At 46.8% G+C, this 15,954-nt stretch overlaps 1 protein-coding gene across 1 annotated transcript; it reads left to right on the top strand.

The window, feature by feature from the left end:
* The first annotated feature begins 69 nt into the window (after positions 1–69).
* On the top strand, positions 70–15,608 carry LOC149332402 (solute carrier family 25 member 32). The gene is made up of 7 exons (XM_089557327.1): positions 70–594; positions 4,384–4,537; positions 6,005–6,093; positions 9,168–9,334; positions 10,215–10,328; positions 10,715–10,860; positions 13,050–15,608. The coding sequence occupies exons 1-7, from the start codon at positions 429–431 to the stop codon at positions 13,171–13,173; spliced, it is 960 nt and encodes a 319-aa protein (XP_089413453.1). The 5' UTR covers positions 70–428; the 3' UTR covers positions 13,174–15,608.
* The last annotated feature ends 346 nt before the right edge of the window (positions 15,609–15,954 follow it).

The raw sequence follows: 15,954 nt of genomic DNA, 5'->3' as shown, positions 1-15,954 counted from the left end.
TGTAACGTTAGCAGCGCTATTATTGTGACGTATATTCCAAGAGACGGTGACGGCATGTGACGACTGCTTTTGCCAGGCCTTGTGCACTGAGAAAGGGACACAGGTGTAGGGCATCCCGTAAAAACGAGGGAGGAGGGCACAGGGTGGCAACCAAAAGAAGAGAACGCGTTTCCGTGCCGGATCACCCGCTCCGTGTCAGCGGCGGAGAGCTATCGCGTGTGCCGGCCCGATCGTCCCATTCATTCTCGTCTCTACGGTACGGCGCTGGTCGCAGCCGCCGTACCCGCACTATGCGCCGACGTTTCTCGCTGACCAAACCCTGCGGCCCGAGCTGACGATTCCTCGAAGTCTCTCTCCTATATTTTTTTTCTTCGTGTGTCGCGCGAGTAAATTCGTTTCCCCGCGGCGACTAAACAAGGAGCGCGCCGATGAAGGAGTCGACATCAGCAAACCACGATCGTCGCTGGAGGACTTCTTCGTACAGCCTCGTGATGCCTCAAGTTCGCTACGAACACCTCTTGGCCGGCATTTCGGGCGGTGTCACCTCGACACTAGTCCTGCACCCGCTCGATTTGCTCAAGATACGCCTTGCAGGTGAGCCGCCTGTCCTGCCGCATTGCTTGTTCTAATACGTATACTCGCCTTGCTATTCCTGTTCTTCCTGGAAAAAAAAAAAAAATGCATGCAGTGTTTGTCGCCTGTTTCTTGCAGTGCATAAGTGCAGTAATGGAGCTTTATTTGTTGCGGTGCTTTGTTCTTTTTTTTTTCACCCGTTGCTCTGAATATAACGGAGTGCACCCCCTCTCTATCGCAACCCTTTTCGCAGTTGAACTGATCACATTTTTGCCACAGGCGCATGCACTTTTCTTGGAACCCGGCGAATCCCTGCGCGCGCGTTTGACCGATCGCGTGGCTCTCTCGTTCCTTTGTGCACGGTGGTGGTAGTACCAGCCTGATCTGGTTCTAACTGGTCCCTGAACCGGTCAGTGGAATATTCGCGGGCCATGGACGCGTGCACAACCGCGAAGACACGCGCGCGAACCCTGACCACGTTCGCTTCGCGTGCAAGTGTGCGAACTGTGTCACCCGCTCCGCGGGCGCTTTAGCGCGACCAGTTTTGAAAGTGACGGCAGGTAAAGACAAGGTGGCCTTCGTTGTAGTCAAGAAGAAAAGAAAATGGAGGCCCGACTGTGCACACGGAATGACGCCAGTGAAGGGCACCGTACTCGTTGACACCGTTTCATTCATTGCTGCAATCCTGACCCTACCTCCGGCACCAAGCTCGGTTTCTGTTCAAACACCGTATGTTATCAACGCTGAATTGTAATTAAAAAGTGCTACAGTAGTTAGTGCTAGCTTCAGTTATTCACGCAATCTGCGAATGCAGCAGACAGCTTGCGAGGCAGACGACAGCTGGTTCTCACTCGTGCGCTACCCCAGGAAAAACGTAAACGGGCTGATCGGCGCGGGTTTTGCCTCGGGCAAACACAAAGGGTGAAAGGAAGCAGAACGAAGGGTACGTGTGACCGCCGAGTAGGGGGGACCGGCTTTGAAAATAACTTCCCCGAAGTGCCACAGACCTCTCGGAGCGAGACCTCTCGGAGCGAGAGGTCTGCTACTGCTTGCTACACGACGACGCCGGCCTCCGCATCCCGTTGCGTCATCCCCGCTTCCATTCTCGCTTGCTCGCTCCCGACGTGCGACCGTTGCTGCCAAGAGACGCGGTTGTGAAGCTAGCTACTTTTGCTCGCTGTTCCACTTCATCCCCATCGCTTCCACATACTCTCTTTAGTTCCCGTCGTTGCACGTGTCGCATCGCGGGAGACCGCGCTCGCTCGCGTGAGATTCCGTTATCGCGCGTGAGCCCTTCGCTTGCAACGCGCTTCCGTCTGCAACTGTGGACCTTACCTGGAATTCCCCTGCGCGTACAAAAAGAGACTTATTGCACAGCTTTTGCAATGGTTATCAATGGTTTCCCGTGTTGCCACCATTGTAGTTGCACGGTGATTTCACGTGCTGAACTTCCTTGTCGTTCACGCGTAGGTTACTCACGACTGGTGACACCGCCGCAGGGCAGTGACCGTATTTTTTTTTTCTTGAGTACTTCAACCCAGATGCTCATGTTAGATGCAGATTAAGTTACAGCGGGGCCGCAATATCTTTGCGATAGTGTCGCTACCAGACTGTCGCCAGGAGCGTTTCGCTGAGAGGCAGCGCGCGCTGCTTGATTTCCGATTCGTACCGCGCGTAGGCACAACGTCACTGCGGCATATTTCTGCGCTGTGGCATTTCTGGCAGCTGTTTTGCAGGCAGGCGCAGTCACCACGAAAAAAAATTATAATAAAAAGCTTAAATTTCCTCTGCACTGCAGTGTGAACTTGGCAGCGCGCTTTGCTCATGGTCCGTGGGGCTCGTCGTCGTCGCCTGTTTGCCTGCCTGCACCGTAGACCGGCTATTGTGTTTTTGCCTTCTGTTTGATTCCCCGAAAGCGATGGGGGGGACCTTGGCTCTGATTCAAGGTCGGTTCGGCGAGCCGCCCATGACGTCATTGTGACGTCGCTGTCGTCGACGGCGTCTTCGGCAGCTGTTGTGCCTGTCGCGGCTTGCTTTAGCGAGAGGGAGGGAGGGACGTAGACTCGCGTGTCTTGTGGTTCGCTCTTTGTTGCGATGGCCGCCTTGGACCTGCCGAGTGGCAGGGCTTATCGCAATCGCTCATGCGGACATCGACGCAGTGCCGCAGCGCTTATCGGGCCCGCGCGTGACGGGAAGTTTTAATGGCATTTTTTTTTTCCCCTTCTGCCCGGTTTTTCATTAATTGCTAGGTGCCAGTTACGTTTACTGCGTCTGGAGAGGAAACTGATCGCGCGAGTTTTGACGTCACGCGGTTTGTTTGGCGGTGCGGATTGAAGGTCTTGTCCCAGATTTGGTGATAAAAATAAACTCGGGAGAAATTTTCAAGAATAACAAAAAAACCATCACGATCACACCCAGCGGTACACGAAGTCTAGGATATATTATTCTCTCGGAGGTTAGATGTCACCTGATTAGGCGATTTTTTATCTTTTTTAAAGTCATTAAAGCCTTTTAACTGCGAGGGCTGTCAACTCCGTTGCCGTCATTCAAAAGGACTGCATTAATAGCGAATGTGCATGGTGCCGTGTGTAGCTTGAAATCCATTTTTCCTGTTTACAGCTGGTATACACATAGGGGAAAACCGTTACTGAGCAGCCTTATTGAATGCATATAGCATTTAAGTAAAGCAGGCTGTTAGCATTGCACGCATTATGGCATGCAAGTACCATGCTTTGCAGCATACCAGCAGCACAGTCTGCAGCATATATCTTGGCAGATAAGAATGGAAGATCTTGGCTGCACAACAGATAGCTATACCTGTGCCCTCAGTACTCTGAGATCACACAGAGAGGAAGGGTTCTCTTGTGCTGCAGTTCACATGCCAGATGTGTGTAGATTCAAGCCTTTGTAAGCTCTGTGCTGTCAAAACACGAGCAAGGACATTCAGTTAAGACTATCGAGAGAAAGTGACAAAACTGCCTCAGATTCCCTGCCTTGGTTCTCTTGAAAATTTTCTCGAGGAGACGTATCTATGAGAGTGCAATCCACCCCTGAAGCCATATGAACATGCTGAAAAAAAAAAAAAAAGAAAACAGTGCTCGAATGTGCAGTTTCAATTTTGTGGAAGTGTTTCTCACTTTCTTTTTATGTTGAGCTATATTACTGAATATTAATGTGCACAACTCTGACTGTAATGGGTTGCAATATTTAACAAAACTCAGACTTTCAAAAAAGCAACACAAAACAGATGAGGCAAGTGGTGAACTGTATTGACGTGTGACAGGCATGTGCAATATTCTTTGCGTTGAGGTAGTGAGGTAGTCATTGATATATAAGAGTAAGACATATAAGAGGGCTGGAAGTGCTGGATTTTTGTGAAGGCGAAGGTAGGATATGGAAAGGGCACATTAGATACAAAGTTCAACACAGCCTTTAGGCTAGCTGGTGTGTACTTAATGAAATCATCGCTTGCCTCATCGCATTCTTCTCTGGCCATTTTCATGCACTGTGCTGACTTGTAAAGATTTGTGGAAGGGTTGGGACGTAGACTGCTTGAAATTATTTTTTCGCAAACTAGTGCTAGTGTTTGTGATGTAGAATACTGGGATTGTTTCCTTGCAGCCATCAGTGTTGCCATAGCGCAGTGCGATACTTGCCTTGTGTCAATGCACGACATGCTCGTGAAGAGTGAAGTTCCGGTCTCTTTTGCCTATGTCTTTGTTTCTGTTACATCCACTGAAGTACACCTTGTCGCAGTGTCATTTGAAAAGTGATATGCCTTGTCTTATCTCATCCTCCCTGGCTTCTCAGTGAATGATGGCCAGCTCAAGAGTCGGCCGCAGTACAGAGGCATTCTCAACGCCGTCTCGACTATCATCAGGGAAGAAGGCATCCGCGGTCTTTACCGCGGCGTGGCGCCAAACTGCTGGGGAGCCGGCACCTCTTGGGGCCTCTACTTTCTCTTGTACGTGATGGCTTCATGGCATTTGTAACATCTGCCAATATATTTTTGCTGGTTGTAGAGGTTTCCTATCAGAGGAAAAACTTTAAGATAAAAAGTTGGGCATCCCAATAACACAGTTGAAAACCATTTGAAAGCCATTTAGTTCCTTCCAAACATTGTTGCTGTACATTGCAAAAAACTTTCAGTTTCTTTTCCAGTTTCTTTTTTCAATGGGGCAGAAAAGGGGTAGTACAGATAAGACAAATGGAGTCTGCAAATAGCTTTCACGCTTTGTTATCATGACAAAGTAAACGTCGTTTAGTTGACGGTAGCATTTCCAGGAGGCATTGTTTTCATGACTAATTTTCCTTTTTAAGGGGCATTGTCTCCCTATCTTATGCTCTACGTGGATTTCGCTGGGGTTACTGTGGACGCATTTCCCATTTGAAAGCATAGGGCAGTTCGCTACGCCGGAAATGCATGGTTTATGTCCCAGGAACCGAATTATTGTTGCCTTTGGGCCAGACCTGTGGCCTATTCTCCTACAAGAAAACCACTTTACAGACTTTACGGGTAACGTTCAAACTTTTGGTCTGGGAACAACTGGTCGTTCTTTGGCTTATCTTGTTATTCTATAATCTATATCTATATTCTATAATCGTAGGCTCGTGTGGTTTAGTCAAAGACTCTGTGCTGGTTCACTTATCGGCAGAATGTCAGGACAGCTGCTGCTTTGTTAAGCTGTTGCTAGCCGTGAACAATGCTATACACCTGTGCGCTCAGCTGTGGCGTGTTCCCCCACTGTTTACAACAGAGGCTCTCCTACTACCGACACTATTACCGGGACAAACCCCCTGCTGAGCACCAATTTGAAGGCCTGCTGTTAGCAGTGACTCATTGTTTTTTGAAATGTAATTACATTCGGCGGGGCCAATTTTGAGCTTTTTATTTTTTGTGCCTCATAAGCTCACCACGTCAATTATCACGAATTCCAACCACCTCACTCTCATCACTTGAACTCTGCGTTGCAAGTTTTGTGTTCTTTGATTCGTTCTTTGAGCGGTATTCATGCTAGCATTCTTTTACCATTTTAAGTTGCAGTTCTTTTTGATTTAGTGTTCTGTTAGTCCTCTGTCTGCATTTTTCTGTTTACTGTAAACAGCATTCTTGCTCGCCTGCATATACTCTGATGTTTTGTGCTTTCATTCATTTGCTGCAGGTACTGATAATTTCACTGAAAGCCGAAGCCAAACATTTATTATCTGTACATGCCTTGCGGAAAGAGAGAGCTGTCTGTGTCATGCTGTTGCTGTCATTTTGTTGATCTTCAGCAAATACTTATTCACATCTGCGTGAGAATTTAGTGGCCAGGTTTCGCGCATTCAGAACCTAGTGGGTCATGCTTGGATTTGTTTGAACTCTGGACTTTTGGCTGAATGCGGTTCGTGATTCACAATGGACCTTCCCTCCTCCCAATGATTCGTGCAGCTACAATTCCATCAAGACCTGGATGCTGGACGGATCCTCGGACAAGCAACTTGGTCCTGGGAGGCACATGATGGCAGCTGCAGAATCTGGTGAGTCGATGTGCCCCTTTGCGTAATGTTGTGCCGTGTGCACATCATGTCTTGCTTCGATTTCCATGTTTGTGCACTCATTCACTATTGCGGGTCTGCCCTGAATCCTTGACCCGTGCTGGCAAACATAAGATTAGGAATAAATAACATTCAGTGACTCTGATTTTTGGCATTCTGGTGTTGAGTGTGAAGTCGTGGGCTTGATCCCCAGGTGTATTTTAACTGAAGGCACAGAGTAAAAATGGTGATGTGTTGGGATTTTAATGCCCATTGAAAGAACCCCCAAGATCAGATGTGTACTGTTCTGCTTTGGTGTATTTCATGGTAGCTCTCATGGCTTTGACATCAGTGATTAGCATTATAACTATGACTGACATCCGTACGAGTGTCAGTGTAAATTGTGATTGCTTCCTTGTTAGGAATTTCAGCCACCCTAGGCGGCTGAGGATTGGCAATAAGGCGTTCGGTGTAGTTGATTTATTCAGTAAAACTTCAGTTTCAGGCTTTGCTACTGTGTGCATTGTAAGTGGATATATTGGCATGTGCATATACGGGATATTCAGATGCACTGTACGTTGACTTTGAGGGGTGCTTCCCATAGAGTGAGCAAGTGCAGTTAATATGGCTCCAGATAGGGTAATGTCCATGTAAAAGCTGCAGTTCGGTCAAGTTGGTACTGGTTCATTGTTAAACAGTGCGGGAAGACTGGACAGATGAAAGAAAGGACACTAAACACGAGCGCGTGTGTTGCGTGTTCTTTCTTTCGTCTGTCCTGTCTTTCCACACTGTTTAACAATGTCCACGGCTGATGCCTCTTGTTGCTATTTGCACTTTAATGACGGTCATAGGTTTGATGAGGTGTGACCAAGAGTTTGTAAAAGGAATTTTTGGTGAACGATTTTTTTTTTAATATATATTGCAGCTACGCTATCTCTACTATTAACTACGATTTCTATACTGCCCATTATCAATTTATAGACCTGGTGTTCGGGGAGTGAATTTTTGGTGAGGGCTCAGAGAAGCGGCATTTTGCTTTCATTAAGCTTCGAGCTTTTATGTAACTATTGAACACTGAACACTTGCTATGACATTGATGATTGTCTATTAAAAGGAGGGGGATGCCAACCTTGTTTCATTTGGTTTGTTGGTGTGGTAGAAGGCCACTAATAATTTTTCATGGAATAATTTTCTGTTCTCATAGTATAAAAACAGTGTGGGTTTTACTTTATTTGTCATTTTTATGCTCTATTTAAAAGCAGTACAAAGTAAAACTAGTGTTCTTGGCCTCAATGCCTTTCGCCAGAAGACAGTGGCTTTTGTGGCTTTGTCAAATGTTCACCTCTAATCCAGCATGCCGATTTGGTTTGCCATGTACGCTGTCTTTTTAAGTTGCTTTATTATTTTTGTGGTGGGCATTTCTGTGTGTGACTGGCCTGTCGCGTAGTTTTACGTATTACTGCTGTCATTTTCCTCCTGTCCAGTGTTATGTATGCCCTAAGCTGTTGCAACTGTCGGCATGTGTTGCGTTATACCCGCCAGTGAGCCAAAGCCCAGTGTGCATCTTCAGTTTCCCTGTGATAGGAACGGAGAAGGGGGGGGGGGGGGGGGGGGGGGGGGGGGGGGGGGCAGTACTTGTCAGGAGGCTGGCTTGCTACGTGTGTACAAAGTTATCTTGTTTGACCTCCGTGGCTTTTGAACACGGCGTGCGAAATGTGCCACTTGAGTAGGTTTTTTTTTTTTTTTCCATTTATCTGCCATGATGCTGCCTTCCAAGCAGCCCGGGGAAAACTTAGGGGAATCTTCCACACTTATCACCCCGTACCTACCCCACATTGGTTATCATGGGCTTCCTGTCCAAGTTTTATCTGTATCATTGGAGGAAGCCCTGGGGCTAGACAGAGGGGACCCTTAGCACCATGTGGCATACTTTTCTAGGTCGTGCATCACGGGTAGCTTCACGTGGTTGTGCTTGCATTACACACATATGCAACTTGACACTGGATCATTGCCAAGTTTGTTAAAATGAAGCTTTAATTTTTTTTCTGTTGCTGAGAATGCTTTTTTGTTGATTGTCTTGAATTTGGGGACATTGGCAATGAGACGATTTTCCGGGTATTGCTCAGTTTTCTTTCTTGCACCCGGATGTCACTCAAATAAGTTCTTGTTGTTAGCAACTGAAACTAAAGCACTAGTGATTGCGGATGTCACTGGCAACATCGCTGTGTTAACATTTTTAAGGGAACTGTTCTTTTTTTTTAGTGTTTTTCTTTGGATGAGACCTTTATAAATGCTAATGTAATGCGCCCATGCCAGTTTTGAAAACAAAAAAAAAATGGCTGCGTGCATTGTGTGCACCTGTTGCAAAAGCATATTTAAGAGCGTTATCTTATCAGGAATGCCTTTTGCTGTGACGACAGTTTGGCCGTCACATAATGCTTATGGAACTTTACTCATGCCTGCTTTGTTTAGTGTAATAGTTTGCAGCTGTACAGTTCTTTTTGCGCACTTTTTTAGTTCATGTTGCTGTGCTAAAATGCAAGTCACAAAATTTTATTATGATTAGCAGAGCTGTTCCTAAGCATTATTAAAGTAGTGGGCCAGCTGTGTGAATTTCAAGACCAAGTGTCTTGGTCATTTGTGTTTTGCACAGATGGACGCCTCGCGAATGCAGTGCAGCTTGCATGACACTTAAGACCATCACTGTTGCTTATGATCAATTCTGTGAATTCTAACCTGGGAGCTTAGGAAGGAAGTTTATTTGCTGTGTAGTCATGATGTGGCTCTATTTGGTCCTTGCACCGAAGTGTGGCCAAGCGTGCGCTTGGGATATGTAACCGGATTCCTTGAGTAGAAACCTTGATAGGTAGGTGAAGGTATTCCTTCTGGTCCCAGGACCGCAGGCCACACAGCTTTTCCTCAGTGTTCAAATCTGCTCTCGAGCAGCCATAGTGAATAGGCAACTTCCATGGACGTCCCACAGACGTCCAAAGGACGTCCAGGGAAGTTTCAGTGCCCATTGGGTTGTGATGACCGCTGTAGTCATGGTTCTATTGTATGTGTGCACATGCGTGCAGGGCTGCTGACACTAGTCATCACCAACCCGATCACCATGGTGAAGACTCGCATGTGCCTCCAGTATGCGGACCACCACATGGATCTGCCGGCTACACGCCGCTACTCAGGCATGCTGGATGCTTTTCACAAGGTCTACAAGTACGAAGGGGTGACCGGGCTCTACAGGGTGAGAAACATCACTGGTTAACGGTACATAACCGGCATCTCGCATGGACTTGAACATGGGAAGCTCTCTGATAAGCCTTTCACTTAGTAGTGTGCAGCCTGTTGCTTACCGTATTGCTAGCGCCGAAAGTTGTATCAGGGAGCATGCTGCTAGTATGGAACTACTATATGCTAGTCATTTGATGCCTAATTACATATTTTTGTTGTGTATTTATCGGATGACCACATTGATTAGTACTTACGGCTTGTGCATACGCCACTTCAGTGGTATGCCAACAAAACGTCTACATCTTTAAGTACCCTTGCATGTACGTAGCAGCTTGTTCAATAACTGAAGGCAAAATGGAAAACTAGTACGCTAGCTTGAGGGCTAAAGAGTTCAATTCAGTGGTGTTTATATCTCCATTGTCATCATCATTCATTACCAGCTACCTTTTGGTACCCTGTGGTACACAATTACACACCGCCGCCGCGGTGGCTCAGCGGTTATGGTGCTCGGCTGCTGACCCAAAAGACGCGGGTTCGATCCCGGCCGCGGCGGCTAGAATTTCTTTGGAGGAGAAATTCTAGAGGCCCGTGTACTGTGCAATGTCAGCGCACGTTAAAGAACCCCAGGTGGTCGAAATTTCCGGAGCCCTCCACTACGGTGTCTCTCATAGCCTAAGTCGCTTTGGGACGTTAAACCCCATAAACCAACCAAACCAACAATTACACACCAAATTTGTGTGATCCTCAGTATGAGATGTTAAAAACATTGGAAAGTGTTTAATGTTCACAGACCTCCTTGAAAAAGAATTTTTGCTGCCACTTTCCTTGCCCAAATTGCAGGTGAGCAATGGTGTTGTCACATTCTGAGCATTGTTTCTTCATTGTGAACGCAGGGTTTCGTTCCGGGCATGTTCAACGTATCACATGGAGCACTGCAGTTCATGGTGTACGAGGAGATGAAGAAGGCCTACTCCAGTCGTTTCAACATCCCTCCACAAGCCAAATTGGTATGCACTGTTTTTCAAAGTGCGTGTCCCTGTGCACACTCCTTCACTGTTTAACAAGAATAAATTTGCTATTCAATGCATCATCTTATTGGTAAATTTTGTCCTGTATGTCATAAATGTGTTCACTGAAAGTGCACTTGCCACCAGTAGGTGTTTTTGAAATGTGAGCTTTACACTGTGCGTGCGTTTTTTGTTGTTCTGTTCACATTTGAACTGCTTTTACCATTCTCATTTTATTTTGTTGCCATCAATCAGCCTCACACTTGGGAGTTCCACCAGTCTTGTTTTGATAAATACTGCTGAAATGTCGCCTATAAAGTTTCTCATGTCATACGAATGTGGGAACATGTCAATGCCAATGCGTTTGTTTGCCGCAATTTGTGCAGGGCACGCTGGAGTACCTCACGTTCGCCGCATTGTCCAAGCTCCTCTCGGCTAGCGTCACCTACCCGTATCAGCTGATGAGGGCACGTCTTCAAGACCAGCACCAAAACTATGAGGGACTCAAAGAAGTGGTGAGCAGGACATGGCGGTAAGGGTCTCTCTTTTGGTACATTGCTAGCTATGCATGTCTTGCTACAGCAAAACCTGTTATACGGAGTCCAATCCGACAGTGATTCACGTCACTGGGCCTCTTCGATTGTTCACCTCTGGCTGCTCTTGGTCTGCTAGAGCACGGAGCCAGGCGCTCTGTTTTCTCGGGATGCTCCGTGCAATTCCGGTGGCTGCCCAGAACGCGTTAGTTTTTCTCTAGCTGAGTGATTTTGGGCTGCCAGCGGGCAGCCAGGCTTGCCAGGGCAATTTTGTGCTGGCAGCACTCGGGCAACTAGCAGATGACTGAGAGGTGGCATGGTAGCGGGAAGCGCGCACGGCCATTTTTAGATGGACTAGAAGGACTGCAGTTCATCATGCGATCTCTTGTTCAATCCCTAGCACAACGCAGGCACTTGTTTAGACTAGACCATGGTGCGTATCGTATGTTTCGCCTGCAGTGACGCTTTGTGCGGTAGTTCTTGCTGTCTGTTTTTTTTTTGTTTTGCATGCATGTGTGTAATTGTATTTTGATTGTCTCACCACCTCGCAACCACAAGTGCTTGCTTCATATTATGACCGCATAGTTCTGATTCACAAAATATTTTGGCTGTTAGTTTTGTGCGCCCTGCTGATGGTGTTCGAGGCCTTTCATAAGAGCAGCCACAGGTTCCAGCTCCGAATACACGCTAAGGCGCACGCATACAGGCGTGTGGTGAACGTGGTGGGCGAGGTGTTGAGTGCAATATGAGAACGTGGTCTTCATTGATTTCTGTGCACTGGAAACATGGATATACTTTGAGACATGCTCAATTGATTGAAACATGTCCTTTATTAAAAGCCCTCATGAGTAAATTTCTCGGGGCATCTGTGCGGGGCATATATGAGGCCACACAATTGCCACTTACGACAGCCGACATGAGTGCTGATTTGGTCGTCCCCGACTGCCGTACATCGCGATGCTCAGGCCTTCTGCCACAACTGCTTAAAATACCTTAGGAATACCGTACACATGCATCACCCTGCGTTTGACTCATTAAAGAGAATTTTTACAGTGCTGATCATCATGCAAGCACATGCTGTATGCAAGGAGCCGACATGCAAGGCCGGATTGTGGTGCCTTTCATTCAAGTGCCAGCCCTCTATGGTACAGCTGTAGCATTAGAGATACAGTGCGCAGCTAAATTTGCACAGTACACCCTCTTGGTCCATGTGAACATTCAACCAGCTGATATTCATTTTTGTCTATATTTTGCACGCATTCCTTGCCAGCAGCAAAAGCCGACAGGAGACAGACTACAGTTGAGCAGAACGTATCCCGATTCTGTTCTGCTTACAGCCCCCAGGAAGCAGCTCACGAAAGTAGAAATCGTAACAACCACAGCAGAGTCAATCACCATGCAGGGTCGATCGTCTGTAGTCATACTTACTGCGTAGTAAACAAACACGTGATAATCCGAGATTGGCATGTCATCTGGTGAGCAACACATGGGCGATTTTGTTTCCTCTGATGTGGTGTCGACTGAAAGCACAATAGCGTGGAATTAAGTTATATAGTGGCTTCTTTTGTGGAACTGGGCAGCGTAAACTGAAGCCCAAATGCCACTGCAAATGTGTTCTGCAGTGAGATCGCATAAGAAGAATTGCATTGCTTTCTACAGTTGCCTACACTCTCAATGGGGTCCTCTGGTCATTACTGGGAAATGGTGCTGTAGGTCTTGTTGTTCTTTGAGCCTTGGTAAATTCTACCGGTCGATTTGTGAGCTGGAACTCGCATGCTGTCGGAAATTGGCTTTAGCGGCAAGCTGGACATGAAGAAATACCAGGCCGCCGCGGTGGCTCAGTGGCTATGGTGCTCGGCTGCTGGCCTGAAAGATGCGGGTTCGATCCCGGTCGCGGCGGCTGAATTTCTTTGGAGGAGAAATTCGAGGCCTGTGCGATGTCAGTGCACGTTAAAGAACCCCAGGTGGTCGAAATTTCCGGAGCCCTCCACTACGGCGTCTCTCATAGCCTTAGTCGTTTTGGGATGTTAAACCCCATAAACCAAACCATGAAGAAATACCACTGCCTGTTGGTTTCACCCAGCAGTTGTACTGGAACAATGTGGGGTTGTTAGCATGTCGTGCTGTTCATTCACACGGTGGTGAATATTGCCATCGGCTTATTTGTCAATTCGTGCAAATCGCGCAGGTACGAGGGCCTGCGGGGTTTCTACAAGGGCGTGACGGCCTACTTCCTGCACGTGACGCCCAACATCTGCATCGTGTTCCTCATGTACGAGAAGCTGGCGCCCGTGCCCGAGGACCGCTCCTAGTGTGCCCCCCCGACTGAAGCAGCGGCAGCAAAGGGCTACGCCATCTGCGATTCACTCGAGGCCGACCGGGTTGCCAACACCATGGATGAGACTCGCTGAGTGCCACCGCACCACATCCTCAGAGACGTGTGGCTCTGTCATCCTTGCATGTAATGGACGCGGCCACACATCGGTGCGGGCACAGGTTCTGTCTTCAGTCTTGCCAGGTGCAAACTCGCTCTTGTTATCAACCTGTACATGCGCATTTTGTTCAAACCTCATTGCAAAGAAATTGGAGGGGATGCTTAGGCTCTGCCTTAAGGGTATGACGCGATAGCGTAGTAGGTTAATTCCCATATATGTGAAGAAGGTCACTCTCTACTTCTCCATTCATAAATCCCTAGGAGTCCTCGTACCGCTTCTGGCACAGTGGTGCAGCGGTTAAGCGATGTGTCATTCCCCTGCGATGGCAGGTGCTTGCAGTGGTGGGCCTTGTGCGGCCCAAGTTGCTCTTCCCGAGCGAAAAATCATCAAATTTAACTGCCACCTGCCACGGTGGGCAGTTTGGTCACTACACCTGCCTCCTAGGTTGCTCTCTGGGGACCGCTTGCCAAATTTACGCTCGTGATTTTTCGCTCACAACACCAATACCGGGTTTTCTTGTTAACAAGGCTTTAACACTATCGCGTTAACACCAGTGTGGTGTATTCTGCTTTGGCTCTTTATGCCGTGGAAGTACTGCAAGGCTCAACCTGTTGATTTGGCTGCACAAGGATGTCTAGCTGCTGTCAGTTTCCTGGCAGTCGCAGGGACGCAGGCCAGTATTGGAGATGTCCTCCTGGTCTAACAAACATTACACGGTTTGTGCCGCTGTGTTAGCTGATGCTTAGATTTTCACTTTGAAAAGGTAAAGTTTTAGTAGTTGTCGCACTTTGCCTGTAGATAAGGGGCCGCATATAAATCCACTGTGCTGAGAAGTCTGTGCATTCTGTTATGGTTGTGCGCATTGAGGTCTAAACATGATTGCAATTTTGTTTTATTTAATTGTAAACAAGGATGCAAATAAGCATGTCATCTGGCAAGACTGAAGAACCTTTAAGTTAGGCTGGAGGTACGCCTATAACTGGCCACTATTTATTCAATTGTCATTTCATCCTTGGCACCTTTGCCTGCATCCTTCCATCTGCTCTTTTTTTTAATTCTTGCATTTGAAGCTCTTTACTGTTGCCTTTTTCTTGCAAGCTTCCTTGGCTGTTGTTCGCATTCATAAATATTTGGTCACTTTGTTCTTTTTGAGACCACTGCTGTGTTTAAATGTTGTTGTGGTTGCACTAACTCGCCGGATTGCGCCTCATCCACTGCTTGGGTCATTTGCTCACCATCCGTGTTTTGCTTTTTTGGTGGCTGTTTGCAAAGAGTCTTTTTATAGGCCGTAACCACTAAGCTTGCAAAAGCTTCCTGTTCATTCTGTTTATTCACACTGCTTTCTTTATTTCTTCTTTATTTCACACTGTTTCATTGTTGTGATCAAAAGTGCCGAGAAGCATGCCTGCGTAGCCTATGACAGTGGCATATGCGAAAACACACAGGACACTGTTGTGCTGTACTGGGGAATGCTTGAATGCGGTAGGCTTTTTCGAATAGGAGTCCCCTTTTTTCTTTTGGTACTCCCCTTCCGTGAGAAGTCTTGGCGACCTAGCCAGTTGTCGACGTGCTCCAAGACTGTACTACCACCACGTTCCTAGGTTGTTGTGATGGTGTTATATATACCTTGTTATTTATTGTTCGACACTCATCTTCCATCATCCACAACTGCTGTGCTTCTGCATTATTTTTCTTCTTCACCACAGATGTACACATGTTGCATATTTTTAGCCTGCACAACATCTGAGCCTCAGCTTGGCTTGTGTGCGGTGTGCGTGTTTACGGAATAGGTGTGCCTTGAACACACGGGGCTTGTCAAGTTGGTATGGTTTTTGGAAAGAGGAAAAACGTTGTTCGTATGTTTTATTTTTTTTATATATATATCCTGAGACTGTGATAAACGTTCCTGAAATGGTTTACTTGCACCATCTCTGGAACTGAAGAAAACCAAAGCTTTGTGAGAACACAAGAGATCTTATTGTATTGTTTGGTTTGTTTGCATCAGGCCACCTACTGAGGCTCTGAAGCTGTGTTCATCGTTCACCTTTGCATCTCACTGTTTGTAAAAACAAAAGGGAGGTCATGGGAGTACATTTTTCTTTTTTGTTTGCCTCTGCAAGTTGCTGTGCGAATTGTGATTCTTGTACAGAGCCGCAGGCAGCACCAATAAGTGGGAGGCTGTGTAACTCAGTGGAATGTCTTTGGGAAGCAAGGGATGACGAATGATGAAGACGTAAGAGTGTAATATTTTTTCCCATTGCTGGCTCGTGTAACTACACCCATTATGTATAAAGGAGTTAGTTCACATGCAAGACTGCTTTGTATGTTACTTGGGCACCAATGTGGCGCCGATCGCTTGCAAAGTGCAATTTGAAGCCTCACTTGACGGCATCAACTTCGCTTTCTTCAAGTTCAGTTCAGTTCTGGCCATTAGATATAAGTGGTACGCTTTATATAATTTTGAGCTACACTGGAAGCTTTCCACAAAGGCTTTCTCATCCCTCACCTATACTTTTCACAGTTCTTGAAAACAGGATATGAATTGAGCCTGTTTTTTTTTTTTTTTTTTGAAGGTTGCAAAAGGGATATGCCGTGATGGCACATCATGGCATTGCATTATTTACTGCCCATCACTTAAGCTTGTTCCTGCATCATGCA

This window comes from Amblyomma mixtum, chromosome 8 (assembly GCF_055824585.1).
Source record: "Amblyomma mixtum isolate Tamu chromosome 8, ASM5582458v1, whole genome shotgun sequence".
Lineage (NCBI taxonomy): Eukaryota > Metazoa > Arthropoda > Arachnida > Ixodida > Ixodidae > Amblyomma > Amblyomma mixtum.
This window is presented reverse-complemented; position numbering and strand designations above follow the sequence as displayed.

Coding starts and splice junctions, on each gene's coding strand:
- LOC149332402 (XM_089557327.1), top strand. CDS start 429: ATGAAGGAGTCGACATCAGCAAACCACGATCGTCGCTGGAGGACTTCT. Junction 4,538..6,004: donor TGGGGCCTCTACTTTCTCTT/GTACGTGATGGC, acceptor TGATTCGTGCAG/CTACAATTCCATCAAGACCT. Junction 10,329..10,714: donor TCCCTCCACAAGCCAAATTG/GTATGCACTGTT, acceptor CAATTTGTGCAG/GGCACGCTGGAGTACCTCAC.